Source organism: Oncorhynchus mykiss, chromosome 5, assembly GCF_057628025.1.
Source record: "Oncorhynchus mykiss isolate SJ-2025 chromosome 5, ASM5762802v1, whole genome shotgun sequence".
Lineage (NCBI taxonomy): Eukaryota > Metazoa > Chordata > Actinopteri > Salmoniformes > Salmonidae > Oncorhynchus > Oncorhynchus mykiss.
Genome location: NC_143026.1, coordinates 57,623,609 through 57,648,788, shown reverse-complemented (window position 1 = coordinate 57,648,788; position 25,180 = coordinate 57,623,609). Strand labels below are relative to the sequence as shown.

At 49.3% G+C, this 25,180-nt stretch overlaps 1 protein-coding gene across 7 annotated transcripts in view; it reads right to left on the bottom strand.

The window, feature by feature from the left end:
- Positions 1–25,180, bottom strand: part of rabgap1l (RAB GTPase activating protein 1-like) — a 164,956-nt gene that overhangs the window by 50,040 nt on the left and 89,736 nt on the right. For all 7 annotated transcript variants that reach the window (XM_036977902.2, XM_036977904.2, XM_036977903.2 and 4 more), the window contains one exon: positions 474–587. In XM_036977902.2, coding sequence (XP_036833797.2) covers positions 474–587 — 114 coding nt within the window. The remainder of the gene's footprint in view (positions 1–473; positions 588–25,180) is intronic.

Sequence of the window (25,180 nt, the reverse complement as noted above, 5' to 3'; positions counted from 1 at the left end):
TACATTTCAGTTTATAATTTATAGTTCTGCGCAGACCTGGGTTCAAATAGTATTTGAAATCTTTCAAATACATTGAGAGTAAGATCTAGCCTGCTTGAAAAGCTGAATGAATGGGGTTTGCAGTTTGGGGACTTTTCTATTGGTCCATTAAGCAAGTCAAGCTCAATCAAGCACAGATTAAGTATTTGCAATGATTTTCAATAGTATTTGAACCCAGGTCTGGGTCTGTGTACTTATTTATTCGTATCCAAGTTTAACATACAAGGTAAGCTGTTAGCTGCTCTGGCGAGTGATCCTGGATACATTTAGTGGTACAGAAACATCGAAACAGGTATCCCCACCCACTGGCCTGACTCATACACATATCCTTCCTGTCTCCTCTTCACTACCAAACCCTAAGAAAACAACAAAATACAGAAAAGATCCACAAACAAATCATTTTTTTTTTTTTAAAGAGTGCCATCCATCCGTACCTTACAGATCTTGTAAAGGGAATCCTGCCCGTCTCCATCAGTGTCTTTGAAGTAGTCGTGAGCGGGGAACGTCCGGTGGATGTCTCTGGTGATTACTCCGTCCTGGGCAGAGTCCTGCAACACACAACACAAGGACTGTTTTATGCCTTTATACGCTTAAGGCTACATTCACCTACCACATAAGAAATAGAACTCGGTGTGACCCCACAAACCGCTTTACACAGATGCACGTGCACCACACATTCGCATGTACGAAGAAAGGCACGGCTTCCATTGGTGTCAAAGCAGATCAGCTTCAACAGACTAGCGAGCTGTTCCAGTCATTCAGTAGAGACAACCAGAATCATAGTCAAAGAGAGGAACTTTGACTATTGGACACAATTTATCTAAAATCAACCATATCGCGTGTGTTATTCAAATATCTACAGTACGCACAAGGAAAACATCCTCTGAGGAACAACCTGAGCGAGCAAGAGAGAAAGAGAGAGAGAGGGAGCGGACCAAGGAGGAGAAAGAGAGAGATAATTATATTTTCAGGTTTTCAGAACATTTGCTGTGTGAGCGTCGCCCGGTGGTGTCCCATTCCACTCAGCTGCTGCAGCTTGGGCTTCTAATCTGCAGCGCAGCACTTCCTCCAGGATGACTGGCGGCCTGGCATTTTCACACTACCCACTGTGAGCTGCAGATAAAACAGGCCCCGGCACCCTGACGGCTCTGACTGCTGTGCCTGTGTGTTTGTGAGATAGACTGTGCGCTTATACACGTGCGTGTGACAGAGTGCGCGAGAAAGAACGAGGAAAATATACTGTCGTTCTCATTCGCTCTCTCTGTAGCTCACTTGTGTACCACAGAAGACGGACTGCCAGACAGGCCAGCCTTTGCAGGTTTGAGAGGCGCGCGAGTCAAAACAAATGTGCAGATTGACGTTCATTGTCATGAGTCTTGCCCCGGAGGCAGAACGGAGCGGTTTCTGCTAGATGGGCTAGCTGCAAAGTCAATATCGTACAAATTCATTTTTATGGGTTGAGCTTTTTGGTATTCATTTAAGGTTAGGGCAAGGCATTAGGGTTAGCAGTATGGTTAAGGTTTAAAATCAGATTTCATGACTTCGTGGCTGTGCCAGCTAGTGACCACTCTGCAGAGCTGCCTCCAGTATATGAGTCATCTCAATAAATGCCAACCTGCAACAAATGCACTGAAGTAAATGACACTCAATTGTGTGTAATGGAGTTAAAGTGAAGTGGAGGAAGGGCACTGCTGACTGCGCGTTTTTCGATTCCCTCGTTCTCCATCTCCAACAGAAAGCGTATTTATTTGGGCTTGATCTCCCTCTCCCCCTAGCTCTTTGTTAGAAGTGGGGAATTGGGGGTCTTTTTCAATCAAAGCCGGTCTCCAGCATTTCCAGGATGAGGTACAATTTCCCCAAATGATATGATTAAAGAACAATTTTATATTAACATACCCTTGAGTTTCCTTTTGTGTCTCACTAAGTGTTCAGCTAAATACATTAATTCAATAATTCCTTCTTCCAGTGGGAAAAGAATGATATTTCAGACAATTCTAGAGGCCCAGTCATAGCAGGGTTGGATTTCATAAGACTCTGGGCCATGATTTGCAGTGACTATATTGAGCCTTTAAGAGCCAATGGAGTCACAGCAGGCCAACAGGTCAAATGTCAAACGGTTGTCAGCAGCGGTGCCACAGGGGAACATTCGGTCTTCACCCCCCTCATCATGGGAAAAAAACAACAGAGAAACTGTATCAACCCAATAGGACTGGGCACAGCCTGGCATCACCAACAGACAGGCTAAAATTAAATTCAGCTCACATTAGGTAGATGTTGCCCATAACCCCAGACCGAGAATCAGAATACAGCCTAATGAAGCCTTATAATACATTATAACAGTTCATACATGTTTATGCCAAGTTCTAAAGTATTGTATGATACCTGCAGGCTTTAAGTAAAGTGTTGCTCAAGGAGTACTGGGTTAGGACACTGTTGTGTTTCAGCTGTTTCTGCCCAGCTAATGCTAATTGGATGTGTGTAGCTAGTAGCTTTCTCCATATATCGGGCCAATACGCTAAGAACAGTTTAGGGGGCAACTGATTCATTTCATTTCAGGAAGCAAACAACGACAGACAGTTGAAGGGCTTGACTGTCGCTGCCAGCCTGGCACACAACAACCTGTAACGCTTTAACGAGATTGGACACGAGGAGGGGGAGGTATGACAATGCATTATGGGTAAGTTGGAACTAAACATTTGATATGCTTTCATTACAAGCGCAAACACCAAAGAGATGATAATAATATGAGCGTAATAATAGCGTAGATACTAGCATGCACATGTACTCGCATGCACATGAAACATACAAGCACTCTGTCGCTCAACAACCCACCCTCCCACGCCACTATTTAAGCAGTCCAATAATTAAACAAAGTGCAGCACCATGACAACATCAATCTGGGTCTGGAGGAATCTCGTTGACAGGGCCAGTTGTAAACAGTTTGATTAAATTAACGGTGCATGTCACTACTAATTAAAAGCGTCATTAGTCAACTAATGGCAGTAAATAAGGCTACAGTAGGTCTCCTCTCTCTGAGTCACTCTTCAGATGAGCTACCCCCTCCGATACAAAGTCCTTGGTGTCTCTGAATCCGTGCCACTGGCTTGTCATCCCTGCACTCGAAGAAAGGGAGCGATAAAAGGGAGAGCCGTCAGGATGTGGTGAGGCTGGATTCGGGTGCGTGCACACTTGTGCATTGGTCAAGTGATATTGGCAATGCGTGCTTGCCTGCGTACAATATACATGTGAGATGTGTGGGCATATATTATGTATGTGTATGTGCACGCTCACATGAGAGCATGCACGAGTGTGTGCACCAAGGATTTAAACACGCACACTAGATCACTGACAGGGGGCCAATGTTTTGAAGGCAGCGCGCCTCCATCTTGGCATTCCCTCACCATTGTCGACATTTTTTGGAAGCGCTAAATATGCATTTATTAATGTATATATTTATTTTAGCCACAAGTATTCTATTACAGACCCCTTAATATAATGAACTAGGCAAGTCTTAACTGACTTGCCTAGTTAAATAAAAGGTTAAATAAAAACTGCTTACTTTTAAATGGTATTACGTGAGCTAAAGATAAAAAAATAAGAAATGAAAACATATATTTAGAAAATTCCTTCAAATACAATTTCTGGAAAGTTCTAATATTACTGTCCCCACTATAACAAAAATACATGTCATGTTGTCCTTGAAACATGTAATTGAAATACTGCAGGATCCCATTCATTCCAATGGAGGACTGCTCCTACTGGGGAGTGCCAAGATGGCCGACCAGTGGCTTCAAAGCCTCTCACTGGCTAATACATAGCATCAGCAATCCAGGGTTTATATGCATCATTGGTGTGCACGTGTGTGTTCTTCATCACTTCAAAAGAGGGGGCCATTTTCCTGAAGCTGCTTAGTGCAGGACTTATTTAATTAGTCGATTCAAAGGGCTTGGAGTCGGGCCTTTGTCTAAATGATCCGTGGGTCGGCGGAACGTACAGTAGAACGCAGGTGGAGGTGCTACCGATCCGCTTCCGTCATACTCGCACTGGATACTGTACTGGATGGTTATGGTAGGAACACTTTGTGGCACTATGGGTGACCTAGATTTACCAGGGGCTCAAAGACAACCCCTCCCCCACACAATCTTATCATAAAGAGAACATTCAGGTTTCTCGAGACACAGACACACACACTAACACCCCCTTCCACCCACTCGTCATAACAGTTTCACACAAGGTCAGAAGCCCAACGAACCACATTACGCTACATGACATAATAAATATGCAGGAATTTAAAAATCATTAACTGAGGCAGGATAAGATCAGTGGTGTGTGTGTGTGTGAGAGAGAGAGTGAGACTCATGCCGTCTTGCTAGTCCCTTTGGAGTAACTGTCTGGAGTGGGGGGCAGACAGTGACAGAAAAGGAGACAGAAACAAAAAAGAGAAAGAGAGAGAGGAAGAGCTCTTCTAATTGCAGCTCGGGGGCCTGTTGGCAAGACAAGGCATTACTCAGCCTCACCGAGCAACACAGGCAGGTAACCCATTTACCACCCCGAAATAAAAAGTGCTGATTTTGCCAAGTCAAGCACCGCCCTCTGCCTCGCAGCTAACACCTCCACACCCATCGCCTCATTCCCCGACAAGCTCACTCTGTAACCAGAGCCGGTGGTAAGTCAGTCGGGTGCAAACCTCAAGTGCCGCTAGCACCTCAGGCCAGATGCGCCGGGGAATTGGGTACTACAGCAGCAGGGTAAATTGAGGTCAGCACCAGTAAAAGGCGATGCTGATATTATAGTGTGTGAACAATGTGTTCCCCGCAAGATAAAGGCAGGGAATTATGCTCAACTAAAACACGATTAAGATGCGGTAAATAAATACGAGCCAAATGCTGCCCTGAGGATGGCTGGGTTGTGTTGTGTGTCTGAGAAGGACAGTAATCGAAGCTGCGATCCTGGCGCAGTCACTAGTTAATTATACAACGACTGAGACCTTGATCTGCCCCCCACCATCTCTCCAGCGCTCTCTTTTAGTCCATCGCTTACTCAATTACTCCTCTTCTCTCTTTCTGTGTGTATGAAAATTAATCTCATCTGTGCGCAGCATCGTAAACCCCATGGTTCCTGACAAACAGGCTTCATAAATAAGCTTAGGGAGCAGGGGGGCTCTAAATGGTCATTTAGTGACAAACATCTGTGAAAGAAACCTGCCTAGTCCAAACAGAAGACACTGTTTTTTCCACTGGCGCAATTGCTACGGCTAATCCGATGCTAGCCCTCTCAGTTTGCTCTATGGGTTGACGGCTCAAGCCCTGCTGGTTGGCTGGCCGAGACCCGGTTAACAAGGCACCGCTGGCCCCTGTCAGATTTCCCCCGGTCACAAGAGAAAGATAAAACCGATGACCTTCAAGCCCATTGATCTGAGGCCGGCTCACCTCTGTGGCACACCGGGGGATCACTTCGAGCACTGCTGGAAGGTTCCACACAGGCTGTTGTGGTTGGGGATAATTATGCCACATATGGGACAGAGGTCTGTGTTGCTATCCTCTTGTCTAGTTTAAAGCCCAATCTTGATAATCGTTCCGGTCGTTGCACGATGACGTTCTATTGAGCCAAGATATGCTAGTACTGAAATACAACAACAAAAATGTGCAACGGTTGAGGGTTCCCGAGGGAATGGAAATCAACGTCATAGAAAGGCCCATATAAGTTGGTCGGGATGGGTTTTATGCAAATATGTCAAATTTGTCAAACTATGAAAAAGGTTACTCATCAGAGAGTAAACATGTTCGCGTCAGTGGAGAAGGCAATGAGAATCGCTTAACCATGGACATGCTTACATGTGGCCACACAGGACCGCGTTCAGTAAAGCGTACTTCCAAGCAGAGCAGTCAGAACCTGGGTCGAGCCCTAATTACATAAACAATGTTTATGTAATAAGGGTTTCAGATCCATTGCTGGGAGGCAGCGATGCCTCTAAACCCCAAGAGCCGGGACTGCTGGGATGTGTGTGGAGGCTCAGATAGGAGAGCAAGCCGTCAGAGCCCATTAAGCCCGACGTGACAGCCAGTCCAATCAGCGTGGCAAGAGATCCCGGCTGACAAGCGCTGCTAGCCTCCTGCCTAGCGACTCGGAGAGAGAGCAACAGTAAGCCAGACAGCTAGCTGCATTGTGCATATGAGACAGCTCCCCCTACTCTGGGCTGAAGTGGATGCATTGCACATTAGACGCAGCGGGAATTAATCCATTAGTTCCTAGGATGTCACCTGGTTAGTGTGGGTCTGGTTATCAGACCCGTGCACAAGTTTCAATGAGCAAGCGCGACTAGCTTGCCCTGCGCATCGGTAAACACTTTGGAACGAAATGGTCGGACAGACCGCTGATGTGTGCGGGGTAAGGTCTTCTCCGCCCAACGCATGTTACATTTAACTAAGCTTGTTTCTAGAACTTTCCAGAAGGTTCTCAGTAGTGTTGTAGCCTGACGGTGCATGGGATGGAACATTGACCGGGAGTCTCTTGGAGCCTGGTCGACGTGTGTGACTGAGGCAGAAAGACGGGGCATGCCTTCACCCATCTTCATCCCAGGCTGAGGGGATCAGCGCCGTCACCAGCAGGCCACCCTGCCGCGCCGTGACCCAGATCACTGGAGATGCCAAAGCGCTCATCTCCCTCCCCCCCGAGGGGAGAGAGCGAGGGCGGTGTAGTGCAGCGGCTCAGATGAACAGGCAGCACGCCGTGTCAGAGAGCATGTCTGTCTGAGGACTAAACCTTGGCACGCCTCCAAGGAGAGGACCCTTCTCGGTCATGGTCGTGACGGAGGGGCTGGATATAAAGCAGACATTGATCCATAACTGGTTGTGGGAAGTCATGAGGTACCGTCATGCTTATTACCGCCCAGATGAGACGACGAGTTAAAACGTTCGATCACGTTAAGTGTGTATCTATGTTCTCTCATTCTCCCTTATTCACTCCCCTCTTTTCAGTTCATCAACTGTCCCTTTAGGGGTTGTGCGTCAACGGTGTAAAACAAAGGTGTCCCATTTTCTTTCCCCAATTTAAAGGCTGGCAATACCGTTACGGTTAATCACACTGTCAAAAGGAAAATATCCAAGGACAATGTGATACTGAATACTATGGTAGGCATTTACCTCTGGCCAAACCTCTGGAGGAGACCTGCAGCATAGAGAGACTGAGGGAGGCTGCCGCTGTGCTCAGGGCAGGCAGGGTGAGAGAGACGGAGGCTGAGAGAGAAGAGTAGAGCCAGATGATTGACAAAGGATATTATCTGGCCCATTTCTCCCCTGGGTGAAATCTAGCACTTCAAAGCAGCCCATAATTGAAATGTAAAAACAGCTGCATTCTTAGCCTGATCACACAGTCCAACCTTGAGGAAGAGCAACCAAATAAAACGGTGAGAGAGGGGGATGGAGGTGGGTGAGAGAAGAGGAAGAGGGGAGGGAGGGAAGGAAGGAGAGGTGGGGTCGGGTGCCTTTTAAGCCTTGCCAGTGTAGACAGATTTATTTTGTTTATGCATTATGCATGTGTGGCGCTGCGTGTGATCATGCTGACGGCTTGTTATTAAGTGTGTCGTGGGGAGAAAACACACAGCGCGTCAACAGACCTCACACACGCAACCGCTTCGAACTTAGTCAATACTAGCATTGCGCGAGAGAGAGAGCGATCGCTTTCTTCACTGCTTGGAGTGCCCCAGCCGCCATAAACCATGCGCCAACACGTAACATCGCTCCTGACACCTGGATCACCACCATGTCTCATTTGTCATCCCCAGGCCACCGTAATATATTCCGCTAATATTCAGACAATGGCAGTCAGTTAATTAAAAATCAAGTCCCTCGGCGACCTTTGTCCTTTTGTCGAGGCTAGGATTTTTTTTGGGGGGGGGGACGTCCCTTAGGGGGTACAACAGCTGGCCGTCTTGACAGATTGCAAACTCATCTGTCGCAGTGTTGTCATTGTGGTTTTAATGGCCAATGAGTGGCGATGCATTCTAATTTGTCCGGGACTGTAGGCTTATTCCAAGTGGAGTGCACTTGGCACCAACTCTGCAGAGTGAAGCAGGGTGCTGGAGCAGGATAGGAGTGGGGCCAGCCTGGTGGTACAGGATAAAGTGCATCCCCCGGCTCCTGACATTTCTATATTTGTGTTTATACCGGAGGACATGGATTGTGTTCTTTCTTTCCTCACCATCAGGGCTCGGACTGAGCTTTTCCCTGGCGAGGGACAGTCTGGGGGGCAAGCTAATTGAGCGAGGTGGACAGCACTTCTGGTGAGCTGGGGGTAAAGCTGCGAGGTTGGATGGGTTTATTAGAGTGTGTGTGTGTGTGAGCATCTGGTGTCAGTGTCTCAGTTCACCTCTCTGACCCGGCTGTGAAAGCCAACATGAGAACACAGTGTACTCCACCATGCTCCAGTACAGGCACACACCACAAGGTGAAGGTTTCAAAGCACACTCGACAAGGAAGCCCGAAGGAGACCCTACTGTGCCAAAGTATAATAATCTTAAATCATTATTTACAGCACTTACAACATGACATAGTGGGGCAAAAAAGTATTTAGTCAGCCACCAATTGTGCAAGATCTCCCACTTAAAAAGATGAGAGAAGCCTGTAATTTTCATCATAGGTACACTTCAACTATGACAGACAAAATGAGGAAAACAAATCCAGAAAATTACATTGTAGGATTTTTAATGAATTTATTTGCAAATTATGGTGGAAAATAAGTATTTGGTCAATAACAAAAGTTCATCTCAATACTTTGTTATATACCCTTTGTTGGCAATGACAGAGGTCAAACGTTTTCTGTAAGTCTTCACAAGGTTTTCACACACTGTTGCTGGTATTTTGGCCCATGCAGATCTCCTCTAGAGCAGTGATGTTTTGGGGCTGTTGATGGGCAACACAGACTTTCAACTCCCTCCAAAGATTTTCTATGGGGTTGAGATCTGGAGACTGGCTAGGCCACTCCAGGACCTTGAAATGCTTCTTACGAAGCCACTCCTTCGTTGCCCGGGCGGTGTGTTTGGGATCATTGTCATGCTGAAAGACCCAGCCACGTTTCATCTTCAATGCCCTTGCTGATGGAAGGAGGTTTTCACTCAAAATCTCACGATACATGGCCCCATTCATTCTTTCCTTTACAAGGATCAGTCGTCCTGGTCCCTTTGCAGAAAAACAGCCCCAAAACATGATGTTTCCACCCCCATGCTTCACAGTAGGAATGGTGTTCTTGGATGCAACTCAGCATTCTCTGTCCTCCAAACACGACGAGTTGAGTTTTTACCAAAAAGTTATATTTTGGTTTCATCTGACCATATGACATTCTCCCAATCTTCTTCTGGATCATCCAAATGCTCTCTAGCAAACTTCAGACGGGCCTGGACATGTACTGGCTTAAGCAGGGGGACAACATCTGGCACTGCAGGATTTGAGTCCTTGGCGGCGTAGTGTGTTACTCATGGTAGGCTTTGTTACTTTGGTCCCAGCTCTCTGCAGGTCATTCACTAGGTCCCCCCGTGTGGTTCTTGGATTTTTACTCACCGTTCTTGTGATCATTTTGACCCCATGGGGTGAGATCGTGCGTGGAGCCCCATAGGAAGATTATCAGTGGTCTTGTATGTCTTCCATTTCCTAATAATTGCTCCCGCAGTTGATTTCTTCAAACCAAGCTGCTTACCTATTGCAGATTCAGTCTTCCCAGCCTGGTGCAGGTCTACAATTTTGTTTCTGATGTCCTTTGACAGCTCTTTGATCTTGGCCATAGTGGAGTTTGGAGTTAGACTGTTTCAGGTTGTGGACAGGTGTCTTTTATACTGATAACAAGTTCAAACAGGTGCCATTAATACAGGTAACGAGTGGAGGACAGAGGAGCCTCTTAAAGAAGAAGTTACAGGTCTGTGAGAGCCAGAAATCTTGCTTGTTTGTAGGTGACCAAATACTTAATTTCCACCATAATTTGCAAATAAATTCATTAAAAATCATACAATGTTATTTTCTGGATTTTTTTTCTAATCTTGTCTGTCATAGTTGAAGTGTACCTATGATGAAAATTACAGGCCTCTCATCTTTTTAAGTGGGAGAACTTGCACAATTGGTGGCTGACTAAATACTTTTTTGCCCCACTAAGTATCAAAAGCAAAAATATATTTACCTAGAGCGAGAAAGGCAATAGGTGCACTGAATAAACTACACTGAACAAAATTATAGATGCTACATGCAACAATTTATGTTACAGTTCATATAAGGAAATCAGTCAATTGAAATAAATTAATTTGGGCCTAATCTATGGATTTCACATGACTGGAAATACAGATATGCATCTGCTGTTCACAGATATCGTAAAAAAAAAGCAGGGGCGTGGATCAGAAAACTAGTCAGTATCTGGTGTGACCACCATTTGCCTCATGTTGCGCGACACATCTCCTTCGCATAGAGTTGATCAGGCTGTTGATTGTGGCCTGTGGAATGTTGTCCCACTCCTCCTCAATGGCTATGAGAAGTTGCTTGATATTGCGGAAACTGTAACATGCTGTCGTACACGCCGATCCAGCGCATCCCAAACATGCTCAATGGGTGACATGTCTGGTGAGTATGCAGGCCCTGGAAGAACTGGCACATTTTTAGCTTCCATGAATTGTGTACAGATCCTTGAGGCTGTGCACTATCATGCTGAAACATGAGGTGATGGCGGGGGATGAATGGCAAGACAAAGTGCGTTCAAATTGCCATCGATAAAATGCAATGGTGTTTGTTGTCCGTACCTTATGCCTGTCCGTACCATAACCCCACCTTTACCATGGGGCACTCTGTCCACAACGATGACGTCAGCAAACCGCTCGCCCACATACACGATGTCTGCCATCTGCCCGGGTACAGTTGAAACTGGGATTCATCCGTCAAGAGCACACTTCTCCGGCGTGCCAGTGACCATCGAAGGTTAGCATCATTTGCCCACTGAAGTCGGTTACAATGGCGAACTGCAGCCAGGTCAAGACTCTGGTGAAGATGACGAGCACGCAGATAAACTTTACTGAGATGGTTTCTGTTGTGTTTATATTTTTGATCAGTATATTTACAAGGCCCTTTCCCACTCCACTCTACCTCCCAGTCAAAGACTACATACAGACCATATCTACAGAGCACCTGGTAGTAGGTAAATCTTTCTGGATGGCCAGGATAGGACCCCAAAACTGCCAGTCACCTTTGTATTCCCCCTCAGATAAAAACAGATGGAAATGTACTGGAAATGTGCTGCGTTGGGCTCCAATTTGAGCTGAACCCTTCAAGTTACCATGGCCATTCCCTCCTTCCAAAACATTCTCCAGTTGCTCTTTTATTCCTAACCTCAAAAGGAGACTTGTTGGATGACAGTGATGCTGGGTAAGGCCTCAGATCCCGAAGGGACACCGAGAGGCTGGACATTCTGGAGGAGATCGATGTGACCCCATGTGTATGAGAGCTGTTCCAGCTCAACATCTCTCCTCCTCAGCTCAAACCACCTACTACTTCAGTCGCACTGCAGCCCGAATAAAACGCAGCTTTAAAACGCAGCTTTAAAATATATATTTTTCCCCTTGGGCTCTGATCAGCTCCTTCCCCCTCAGAGCGTCTTCTCTCAACGGAGCGTATCAGCTCAGCAAATATCCTCTCGCAGTCACATCCACCACTGCCTGGGCACAGAGTTCAAGTGACTCCGCAGCCTGTCCTACCTCCTGCATCTCCTCCTGGCTCTTCTGGGATCCCCCCCCCCCCCCTTCGCTGGAGGCGAGTCTTATAGTATGAGGCCAGCCACACCAGACAGGAATTGACAGCTTTGAGTTTTCTCCCAGTGCAGACATCACACTCCATATCTCCAGGTCCAGTGTAATAGCGAGCAGGAAGAGCAACTTGGGGTCCCGTCTTCAATTTCTACACTAATTGTGCCAGCAGTGTTTTTACTCAGTACAGGCCTTGGGATAAAGCATTTCTTGCACAGGGGGCAGCTGTTGCCACCCCACTGATCATCGTGAATCCAGAAGTCATTAATACAGCCCATAAAGTAGCTGTGTCCACAGGGAATAGCTACCGGCTCCTTCGGTAGATCCAGACAAATCAAAAAAATGGATTGAATACATAGCCATTGCCATTTTGTTTCACTTCCTAACAGACTGAGCAGCAGTGTAGGAGAGAAACACTACATGACCAAAGGTAGGTGGACACCTGTTCGTCTAACATCCCGTTACAAATTTATTGGTATTACTATGGAGTTGGTCCCCCTTTGCTGCTACAACATCCTCCACTCTTCTGGGAAGGCTTTCCACTAGATGTTGGAACATTGCTGCGGGGACTTGCTGCGGGGACTTGCTTCCATTCAGCCACAAGAGCATTAAGTGAGGTCAGGTACTGATGTTGGGGGATTAGGCCTGGCCCGCAGTCAGCGTTCCAATTCATCCAAAAGGTGTTTGATTTGATGGGGTTGAGTTCAGGGCTCTGTGCATGCCAGTCAAGTTCTTCCACACCGATCTTGACAAACCATTTCTATATGGACCCCGCTTTGTGCACAGGGGCATTGTCATGTTGAAACAGGAAAGGGCATTCCCCAAACTTTTGCCACAAAGTTGGAAGCACAGAATCGTCTAGAATGTTGTATGCTATTGCGTTAAGATTTCCCTTCACTGGAACTAAGGGGCCTTGTCCAAACCATGAAAAACCACCCCAGATCATTAGTCCTCCTCCACCAAACATTACAGTTGGCACTATGCATTGTGGCAGGTAGCGTTCCCCTGGCATTTGTCCATCGGACTGCCAGATGGTGAAGTGTGATTCATTACTTCAGAGAACGCGTTTCTACTGCTCCAGAGTCCAATGGCGGCGAGCTTCACACAACTCCAGCCAATGCTTGGCATTGCGCGTGGTGATCTTAGGCTTGTGTGCGGCTGCTTGGCCATGAAAACCCATTTCATGAAGCTCCCGACAAACAGGTATTGTGCTGACGTTGCTTCCAGAGGCAGTTTGGAACTCGGTAGTGAGTGTTGCAACAGAGGACAAACCATTTTTATGCACTTTAGCACTCTGCGGTCCCATTCGGGGAGCTTGTGTGGCCTTCAACTACACGGTTGAGCCGTTGTTGCACCTAGACGTTTCCACTTGACTTGTTGGAAAGGTGGCATCCTATGACGGTGCCCCGTTGAAAGTCACTGAGCTCTTCAGCCACGCCATTCTACTGCCAATGTTTATGTCTATGGAGATTGCATGGCTGCGTGCACGACTTTATACACCCGTCAGAAACGGGTGTGGCTGAAATCTCTGAATCCACTAACTTAAAGGATTGTGCATTGCGAAAGTATTCGGGCCCCCTTGAACTTTGCGACATTTTGCCACATTTCAAGCTTCAAACATAAAGATATAAAACTGTATTTTTTTGTGAAGAATCAACAACAAGTGGGACACAATCATGAAGTGGAACGACATTTATTGGATATTTCAAACTTTTTTAACAAATCAAAAACTGAAAAATTGGGCGTGCAAAATTATTCAGCCCCTTTACTTTCAGTGCAGCAAACTCTCTCCAGAAGTTCAGTGAGGATCTCTGAATTATCCAATGTTGACCTAAATGACTAATGATGATAAATACAATCCACCTGTGTGTAATCAAGTCTCCGTATAAATGCACCTGCACTGTGATAGTCTCAGAGGTCCGTTAAAAGCGCAGAGAGCCTCATGAAGAACAAGGAACACACCAGGCAGGTCCGATGTGCTGTTGTGAAGAAGTTTAAAGCTGGATTTGGATACAAAAAGATTTCCCAAGCTTTAAACATCCCAAGGAGCACTGTGCAAGCGATAATATTGAAATGGAAGGAGTATCAGACCACTGCAAATCTACCAAGACCTGGCCGTCCCTCTAAACTTTCAGCTCATACAAGGAGAAGACTGATCAGAGATGCAGCCAAGAGGCCCATGATCACTCTGGATGAACTGCAGAGATCTACAGCTGAGGTGGGAGACTCTGTCCATAGGACAACAATCAGTCGTATATTGCACAAATCTGGCCTTTATGGAAGAGTGGCAAGAAGAAAGCCATTTCTTAAAGATATCCATAAAAAGTGTTGTTTAAAGTTTGCCACAAGCCACCTGGGAGACACACCAAACATGTGGAAGAAGGTGCTCTGGTCAGATGAAACCAAAATTGAACTTTTTGGCAACAATGCAAAACCTTATGTTTGGCGTAAAAGCAACACAGCTCATCACCTTGAACACGCCATCCCCACTGTCAAACATGGTGGTGGCAGCATCATGGTTTGGGCCTGCTTTTCTTCAGCAGGGACAGGGAAGATGGTTAAAATTGATGGGAAGATGGATGGAGCCAAATACAGGACCATTCTGGAAGAAAACCTGATGGAGTCTGCAAAAGACCTGAGACTGGGACGGAGATTTGTCTTCCAACAAGACAATGATCCAAAACATAAAGCAAAATCTACAATGGAATGGTTCAAAAATAAACATATCCAGGTGTTAGAATGGCCAAGTCAAAGTCCAGACCTGAATCCAATCAAGAATCTGTGGAAAGAACTGAAAACTGCTGTTCACAAATGCTCTCCATCCAACCTCACTGAGCTCGTGCTGTTTTGCAAGGAGGAATGGGAAAAAATTTCAGTCTCTCGATGTGCAAAACTGATAGAGACATACCCCAAGCGACTTACAGCTGTAATCACAGCAAAAGGTGGCGCTGCAAAGTATTAACTTAAGGGGGCTGAATAATTTTGCACGCCCAATTTTTCAGTTTTTGATTTGTTAAAAAAGTTTGAAATATCCAATAAATGTCGTTCCGCTTCATGATTGTGTCCCACTTGTTGTTGATTCTTCACAAAAAAATACAGTTTTATATCTTTATGTTTGAAGCCTGAAATGTGGCAAAAGGTCGCAAAGTTCAAGGGGGCCGAATACTTTCGCAATGCACTGTATATAGCATAAGTATCGTTTCTCTAGAAGGGTTTGTGTAGATAGGTATTGTTTCCATAGAAGTGTTTGTACAACACAATTTCCTGTGAGTGTACTCAACCTTTAGGGTGTGTCGGGGACAAAGTTCAGGAAGAGACTGGCTCTGATGGGACCAGTCAACATCCACAACCCTTATGATGCGTTCTAAAATGGCAAGTGGCAATTCTTCCTTATTGTCATAATAGTGTCATTTAAATTGCCATTATGTGGACCACTCTCTACACTCCACTGTAACTTGGTCGGAGTTCTATTTCTTTGCGCATAGCAGCCAAACATCCTCCAAATATGCATACATGAATGAATAACACAGCTATTTCTGAGCCGCACAAATACCCATATTAATTACTCCCTATTTTTAAACTTCACATAAACCTCTTCCCTTGCAGTGTGGCTCCACGTTGCCATAGCTACGCTACTTCAATGAAGTCTTGTGCTGCGGTAGGGAGACACTAGAGACGAAACGCGGAAATATGTAAATTCTCCCTTATACACACATACAGTAGGCTGGCATATGGGAACAGAAACCAACATAGAAATGTGTATGTAAACATGTAAACACAACACACACAAAAAGACAGTACACACACGCCTGCAAGCACAGTATGTCACAAACACATCATTTCAGGTTGGAATCAATTGGGTACTTGAAAATATTCTAATACATTTAATCGAAGACACCGGATGCTGAATCGGGAGAGTTTCCCCCCCCCCCCATAAAAACCAAACTAGATCTCAATCACAACCCAATGCGCATCCAAACACCAATCAGCTAATATAGTGGACCATAATTCAAACTGACCACCACATTCAATGACAAACACCTACTTCAAAAGGCAATCTGCAATAACAATCCACCTCCCTGGGCCAGCTCCAGGAGGAGTGGGCTTCGGTGGCTACATAGATGGAGGCTCTCTCAAACGCACACACACAAGCATTTGGTATAATTGTGGAGATAGAGCAGTGGAGATCATGGTCTGGTGCCTCTCCCTATACTTCAGTGACCTCCTTTCTGTGCTGGGTGTCATTAGGTGTGAAATGAGTTCCTGAAAAACACGGGTCGCGTCTCAAACGGAACCCTGTTCCCTGTAGAGTGCACTGCCTTTGGTCAGGGCTCTGGTGACACGTAGTGCACAATATAGGGAATAGGGCACCACTTGGGACATAGGGCGGGCTCCGTTTATCTTGTCCTGTACTCGTCTGTTTTGCTCATTGCACAGTCCCAGACGTGGCCAAACCGAAGCCGACTTGGTCGTCCGCCCTGATGTGAGCAGTAGCTGGCACACAAGCGAATTGTGAGAAAGTGGGTTACGTGCTCAAACTGGAGTAGAGGTGCTACCTTAAAATGATCGAGTCATAACGCATGTGAATTGTGCGTGAAGGCGGGTGGCCACACAACCACGCGTATCCCCCGTTTCAGGTGCGTGTGAGCACATGTTGTGGAGCACGGAGTTCATGTGAAACACACGTAGGCCCAACTTCACACACGCGCAGAGACAAAAAGTGTTGCGCTCAAATGAAGTGTTATGTTTAAAACGCCAAAGGACACAGACACAATATACTGTAGTAAACAGTGCCCGATGGATTGACTTGGCAAGCCTCATATGATCTCTATACAAGCATCGGGCCGTGAAACCTACCAGCCAAGTTCAAACAAGGGGAATATTACACATGCACGCACCCAATCTGTGCAGCCACTGCTGTCACATTATGATTGACGTAACCACTTAAACACACATGCATGTTCTGTTGCCCACACACACAGGTACACGTGTACTACTCATTAACATTGGCAGACAAACCCACACAGACCATCCTGGTATGTGCTCAAAGGCTGCAGTGAATGTTCCCTCTTTACTAGCCACAAAAGTCTAGACACATACACACACACACACTCTCTCTCTCTCTCCCCCTCGCTCTACCCCCTGGGGAGGCTGTTACCACACTCCTCCAAAGTGGCCACTTGTTGGCTGATTAAACGACGCTAAAACTCGAAGTCGACTCCTTAGGGAGGCGACCACTGAATGTTCACTTTCTCTTCCTCTTTTTCTCCATCCCTCTCTCCCTCCTGCAGGCCTTCATAACCTGTTTGTTCAGCCTCCTAATGACATTAGTTGGTTATTCCATGGCTGGGGGCTATCTCGGGCCCTGGGACACATGATCCCCTTGGCGGGGCTTCTCACAGGGAAACAATGGCCAGAGAGTCGGATGACGCGAGGCTGGCTGGCTACTAGGGGAGAGCAACGTGGGGCCGCAGATAGGGGAGGGAAAAAGAACTGCCGCAGATAGGGGGGGGGGGAACGCACTGCCGCAGATAAGGGGGGGAAACGCACTGCCGCATATAGGGGGGGGAAACGCACTGCCGCATATAGGGGGGGGAAACGCACTGCCGCAGATAGGGGAGGGAAACGCACTGCCGCAGATAGGGGAGGGAAACGCACTGCCGCAGATAGGGGAGGGAAACGCACTGCCGCAGATAGGGGAGGGAAACGCACTGCCGCAGATAGGGGAGGGAAACGCACTGCCGCAGATAGGGGAGGGAAACGCACTGCCGCAGATAGGGGAGGGAAACGCACTGCCGCAGATAGGGGAGGGAAACGCACTGCCGCAGATAGGGGAGGGAAACGCACTGCCGCAGATAGGGGAGGGAAACGCACTGCCGCAGATAGGGGAGGGAAACGCACTGCCGCAGATAGGGGAGGGAAACGCACTGCCGCAGATAGGGGAGGGAAACGCACTGCCGCAGATAGGGGAGGGAAACGCACTGCCGCAGATAGGGGAGGGAAACGCACTGCCGCAGATAGGGGAGGGAAACGCACTGCCGCAGATAGGGGAGGGAAACGCACTGCCGCAGATAGGGGAGGGAAACGCACTGCCGCAGATAGGGGAGGGAAACGCACTGCCGCAGATAGGGGAGGGAAACGCACTGCCGCAGATAGGGGAGGGAAACGCACTGCCGCAGATAGGGGAGGGAAACGCACTGCCGCAGATAGGGGAGGGAAACGCACTGCCGCAGATAGGGGAGGGAAACGCACTGCCGCAGATAGGGGAGGGAAACGCACTGCCGCAGATAGGGGAGGGAAACGCACTGCCGCAGATAAGGGGGGGAAACGCACTGCCGCAGATAAGGGGGGGAAACGCACTGCCGCATATAGGGGGGGGAAACGCACTGCCGCAGATAGGGGAGGGAAACGCACTGCCGCAGATAGGGGAGGGAAACGCACTGCCGCAGATAGGGGAGGGAAACGCACTGCCGCAGATAGGGGAGGGAAACGCACTGCCGCAGATAGGGGAGGGAAACGCACTGCCGCAGATAGGGGAGGGAAACGCACTGCCGCAGATAGGGGAGGGAAACGCACTGCCGCAGATAGGGAGGGAAACGCACTGCCGCAGATAGGGGAGGGAAACGCACTGCCGCAGATAGGGGAGGGAAACGCACTGCCGCAGATAGGGAGGGAAACGCACTGCCGCAGATAGGGGAGGGAAACGCACTGCCGCAGATAGGGGAGGGAAACGCACTGCCGCAGATAGGGAGGGAAACGCACTGCCGCAGATAGGGAGGGAAACGCACTGCCGCAGATAGGGAGGGAAACGCACTGCCGCAGATAGGGAGGGAAACGCACTGCCGCAGATAGGGAGGGAAACGCACTGCCGCAGATAGGGGAGGGAAACGCACTGCCGCAGATAGGGGAGGGAAACGCACTGCCGCAGATAGGGGAGGGAAACGCACTGCCGCAGATAGGGGAGGGAAACGCACTGCCGCAGATAGGGGAGGGAAACGCACTGCCGCAGATAGGGGAGGGAAACGCACTGCCGCAGATAGGGGAGGGAAACGCACTGCCGCAGATAGGGGAGGGAAACGCACTGCCGCAGATAGGGGAGGGAAACGCACTGCCGCAGATAGGGGAGGGAAACGCACTGCCGCAGATAGGGGAGGGAAACGCACTGCCGCAGATAGGGGAGGGAAACGCACTGCCGCAGATAGGGGAGGGAAACGCACTGCCGCAGATAGGGGAGGGAAACGCACTGCCGCAGATAGGGGAGGGAAACGCACTGCCGCAGATAGGGGAGGGAAACGCACTGCCGCAGATAGGGGAGGGAAACGCACTGCCGCAGATAGGGAGGGAAACGCACTGCCGCAGATAGGGAGGGAAACGCACTGCCGCAGATAGGGCGGGAAACGCACTGCCGCAGATAGGGGAGGGAAACGCACTGCCGCAGATAGGGGAGGGAAACGCACTGCCGCAGATAGGGGAGGGAAACGCACTGCCGCAGATAGGGGAGGGAAACGCACTGCCGCAGATAGGGGAGGGAAACGCACTGCCGCAGATAGGGGAGGGAAACGCACTGCCGCAGATAGGGGAGGGAAACGCACTGCCGCAGATAGGGGAGGGAAACGCACTGCCGCAGATAGGGGAGGGAAACGCACTGCCGCAGATAGGGGAGGGAAACGCACTGCCGCAGATAGGGGAGGGAAACGCACTGCCGCAGATAGGGGAGGGAAACGCACTGCCGCAGATAGGGGAGGGAAACGCACTGCCGCAGATAGGGGAGGGAAACGCACTGCCGCAGATAGGGCGGGAAACGCACTGCCGCAGATAGGGGAGGGAAACGCACTGCCGCAGATAGGGGGGGGAAACGCACTGCCGCAGATAGGGAGGGAAACGCACTGCCGCAGATAGGGAGGGAAACGCACTGCCGCAGATAGGGAGGGAAACGCACTGCCGCAGATAGGGAGGGAAACGCACTGCCGCAGATAGGGAGGGAAACGCACTGCCGCAGATAGGGAGGGAAACGCACTGCCGCAGATAGGGGAGGGAAACGCACTGCCGCAGATAGGGAGGGAAACGCACTGCCGCAGATAGGGAGGGAAACGCACTGCCGCAGATAGGGAGGGAAACGCACTGCCGCAGATAGGGAGGGAAACGCACTGCCGCAGATAGGGAGGGAAACGCACTGCCGCAGATAGGGGGGGGAAACGCACTGCCGCAGATAGGGGAGGGAAACGCACTGCCGCAGATAGGGGAGGGAAACGCACTGCCGCAGATAGGGGAGGGAAACGCACTGCCGCAGATAGGGGAGGGAAACGCACTGCCGCAGATAGGGGAGGGAAACGCACTGCCGCAGATAGGGGAGGGAAACGCACTGCCGCAGATAGGGGAGGGAAACGCACTGCCGCAGATAGGGGAGGGAAACGCACTGCCGCAGATAGGGGAGGGAAACGCACTGCCGCAGATAGGGGAGGGAAACGCACTGCCGCAGATAGGGGAGGGAAACGCACTGCCGCAGATAGGGAGGGAAACGCACTGCCGCAGATAGGGGAGGGAAACGCACTGCCGCAGATAGGGGAGGGAAACGCACTGCCGCAGATAGGGAGGGAAACACACTGCCGCAGATAGGGAGGGAAACGCACTGCCGCAGATAGGGAGGGAAGCGCACTGCCGCAGATGGGAGGGAAGCGCATTGCCGCAGAGGGGAGGGAAACACTGACACAGAGGGGAAGGAAACACTGCCACAAAGGGGAGGGAAACACTGCTGCAGATGGGGTGGGTCGCATTCAATGGGTTGAATTATTGACGTTTCCAATTTTTTGTTAATGTACCAGTACATACTCAAAATACTGTATGATACACATACAATCAAATACACAAGCATGTGTTTGTGCGCATACACACACAAACACACAAAGTGGAACATGTAGCTGCTGCATGATCCTAACTAATTGCAAAACGATCATCATAGGTGTTGATGATCGTCTCTTGGTTTCCATGAAAATGCAAAGGGAAGAGATATTTTTTCTCCAAACTAATCAGACACGCTTTGACAGTCATGCTCAATGGCCCTCGTCAAAACAATGCAACGGCATTGAAATGAAAGACATTAACACCACTAATTACGCCATGTGTCGTCCTTTGAAATGACCCAAAGAACTTTCCATTTCAATAAACACCTACCAAACTCTTCAGACCCCACTTCTAAAGCTTCTGACAGAATGAGCACAAGAGCAATTCCAATCTTTCTTCACCCCTTCTCTCCATCTCAGGAGCCTATACTCGCTTATTCTCTCCCTCCATTTGTCCATCCCTCGCTCTCTCCTTCCTTACCTCTCCTCATTCCTCCCTCTCGCCTTCCTTACCTCTCCTCATTCCTCCCGCTGTCCTTCCCTACCTCATTCCCCCCTCTTTCCTTCCCTACCTCTCCTCATTGCTCCCTCCCTCCCTCCCCCTCTCTCTCCTTCCCTCGCTCCCTCCCTCCCCCTCTCCTTCCCTACCTCTCCTCATTGCTCCCTCCCTCCCTCCCCCTCTCTCTCCTCCCCTCGCTCCCTCCCTACCCCTCTCCTTCCCTCCCTCCCCCTCTCTCTCTCCTTCCCTCCCTCCCCCCTCTCTCTCTCTCTCTCTCCTTCCCTCCCCCTCTCTCTCTCCTTCCCTCCCCCTCTCTCTCCTTCCCTCCCCCTCTCTCTCTCCTTCCCTCCCCCTCTCTCTCTCCTTCCCTCCCCCTCTCTCTCCTTCCCTCCCTCCCCCTCTCTCTCCTTCCCTCCCCCTCTCTCTCTCCTTCCCTCCCCCTCTCTCTCCTTCCCTCCCTCCCCCTCTCTCTCCTTCCCTCCCCCTCTCTCTCATTCCCTCCCTCCCTCCCCACTCTCTCTCTCCCTCCCTCCCTCTCTCTCCCTCTCTCCTTCCCTCCCTCCCTCCCTCTCTCTCTCCTTCCCTCCCTCCCCCTCCCTCCTCTCTCCTTCCCTCCCTCCCTCCTCCTCTCTCCTTCCCTCCCTCCCTTCCCTCCCTCCCCCTCTCTCTCCTTCCCTCCCTCCCTCTCTCTCTCTCCTTCCTTCCCTCCCCCTCTCTCTCCTTCCCTCTCCTTCCCTCTCTCTCTCTCTCCTTCCCTCCCTCTCCCCTTCCCTCCCTCCCTCCCCCTCTCTCCTTCCCTCCCTCCCTCTCTCCTTCCCTCTCCTTCCCTCCCTCCCTCTCCCTCCCCCTCTCTCCTTCCCTCCCTCTCTCCCCCTCCCCCTCTCTACTTCCCTCCCCCTCTCTCCTTCCCTCCCCCTCTCTCCTTCCCTCCCTCTCTCTCTCTCTCTCCTTCCCTCCTCTCTCCCTCCCTCCTCTCTCCTTCCCTCCCTCCTCTCTCTCCCTCCCTCCTCCTCTCTCCTTCCTCCCTCCCTCTCTCCTTCCCTCCCTCCCTCTCTCCTTCCCTCCCTCCTCTCTCCTTCCCTCCCTCCTCTCTCCTTCCTTCCCTCCCTCCTCTCTCCTTCCCTCCCTCCCTCCCTCCCTCCTCTCTCCTTCCCTCCCTCCCTCCCTCCTCTCTCTCTCTCTCTCTCCTTCCCGTACTCCCTCCTGCAGGAGAGGAGAACATCTGGAGCTCATTTTGCTCCTCTGTCTCCAGCTGGTCTTATAGTGGACACATAGCCCCCTGAGAGAGGAGAGGTAGACCACAATGATAAAACACTCTCCTTCACCTCAGTGACCCTGCTCCGTTTCTAACCACAGTGGACTCACTGTGCCCTTTCATTTTGTGTGGAGAGAGGGAGAGGTGAGACTATGCTGCATAGGGAATGGGAGTACATTGTCAGTTGCACAACTGAATGCATTCAACCCGAAATGTGTCTTCCGCATTGAACCGAACCCCTCTCTGAATCAGAGAGGTGAGGGGGCTGCCTTAGTCGACATCCACATTATCGGCACCCGGGGAGCAGTTGTGGGTTAACTGAGAGGTGCTCAAGGGCAGAACGAGAGATTTTTTCCACATTGCCGGCTCTGGGATTCGAACTAGCAACCTATCGGTTACTGGCCCAACACTACCTGCCGCTAAATATATATATACAAAATATACACGTCTACGCAAGAAAGCCTGTATGTTTTCAAGCTGTTTTGACTGTGTGGTGAGTATAATATTATAGGGGTGTGGCAATCGGATTCGGCACGTGCTCATGGCTAATTCCATTTCCTGGTTGTCCTCTAGTGCTAACCTGGACAGGATTGCCATGTGTGGTAGAGAAAAGTGTTTGAGAAGAGAAGTGTGCGGGGGCCTGTGTGTGTGTGTGTTTAAACGCGCTCATGTGAGAACAAAGGACAGAACACAGCGCTTTTGAGGGAAAATTCTCATCAAGCCAACCTGGGCGACAAAACTACCAGGGAGCACGTCCCACGTTCCCTATTCACTGTGCAAATGCCACCGCCGTGACTGTGGCCATACTGACGGCGGCTTGAGGACGCTAATCAACTGCATAATGCCGCACGCTGGTCGTATTAGCATGTGAAACACTGCCTTTGGGATCACAGAAGGGGACACGAGGGCCGGCTGCGGGTTTCTCTCTGGTCTTATGGTGTTTAAATATTGTTAATAGATTATTTCATGCAATAATCACGTTCATATTTAATTCTGCTAGATGCCCTTATTTGGGTGAGGGTGGACACAGAGTCTGTCTATCGGCCGAGTCGGTCTGTCCGGGCTTAGTCCACCTGCGGCTTAGCAGCATGCTGGGTTGGCGTGAAAAACACGAGGGAACGAAGGAGGGAGAGAAAGAAATAAAGCTTCTCCTCCTGCCGCAGTCTATCAATCACTGAGTCAATCTATCACTCAACCACCACTATACCGCACGAAGCAGCGCTTGAACAGAGAAATTTAAAAAAATATGGCGATACAAAAACATGTCTACAAAACGACGTGCTCTCTCTCTGTCCCCAATCTCTCTCGCTCTATCAACGGGGATCTTTTTTTTGCTGAGCATCTCTCTTAGTCCTTCTTTCGGTCTCTCTATATCACCACGTTCCTTGTTAACAAAATGTCTCTCTCCTCCCCCATATCTCAATTTCTCTGTTTCTCAATTTCTCTGGGCCGATCCTGAAGGAGGTTGGCATCCGCACTGACACACTGAAAACACACTCACGTGCACACCAACACAAAATAAATCTCATCAGGCTAAAAATATCATCATGTCCCGGCACGATCACCAAAAAGTCATTTTGACTGGCTCTAATGTGAAGATATGGACATTAGAGCCATATCTGTAACATTGGCCTTCTCCCCTCAGCAAGCATAGTGCCCAAATAATAGCATTGGCCTAAATGGGTTTTCATAAGTGAGGTAGCCATATAGTCGGCATTGTGCTAAAGGGGAGAGATTCTGTAAGTTATTTTTCCCCAATTGAGCTTACAGACAAAACAGAAAAAGACAGATGATACAATTGAGACCAAATTCATTATTTGCCAGAATCCAACTTTTGAAAAGTGGAAAGTTCCCTAAGCTTTAGGCACAATAGTGCATTTAGTAGTCCACTACCATATAGTATCCCCTTTTGTCGATTTCCGCAAGCTACGTAGTACACAGTAAAGAGGGAACTAGGTCAAGTCCAACCCAGCAACCAAAGATGAGAACACTCCTTTCTCGTGAGGTCTGTTTTTTTCCATTTTCCCAGGCAGTTTTCAAACCTCCTTCCATCTTGTACCATTGACAGCGACACGCAAACAGTCATATCCCCACTTCACAGGGTATCACCACTGAAAAACATTGTTAAAAAACCTCCCAGCTGGGTACAACAGTAACCTATCGCCATCTACTACATTATACATGCTTGTAGTATACATAGTGGTAGGCTTTCACGCCAACACCCCCCCCCCCCCCCCCCCCTCCCATATCTCTGATATAACCCACACGGGCATCCAGATGGCGCTAGTTGGCGAGGCGGGCATGAGACCAGCCTAATAGCAACGAGTGGGCAGCTGTCGGTGTACGTTAGCGTCAACAGACCGCAGGCCATTCATCTGCCATCGTCAGCAGCGCTCTGGAGCCGTAGGGAAGAATGGCACGCAAACACACACCACACACCACACACACACACACGCACAAACACACACACACACACGCGGGCGGATCCTCTGAATGTGCCGCAACTTTGCAGCTATTGTAGGGTTACGGTGGTGGAGAAGCAGTGACGGTTTTATGTGAACAATCATTTTTAACATAGTGGTCTGGGATGAGTGACCACTCTTCCCAAATTCCAAGTGAATCCTTGGATCCTAACCCTAGGCACTTTGCGTAGATGTGAAAAGACTGCAAATGTATAAGGAATTCGGTAAAAGCATAGCTCCAGTGTAAGGTGGAATTCCCTCCAGATGGATCACACTTTCCCAATCCTCTCAGGTCTACACAAGTGCCTGGGGTTA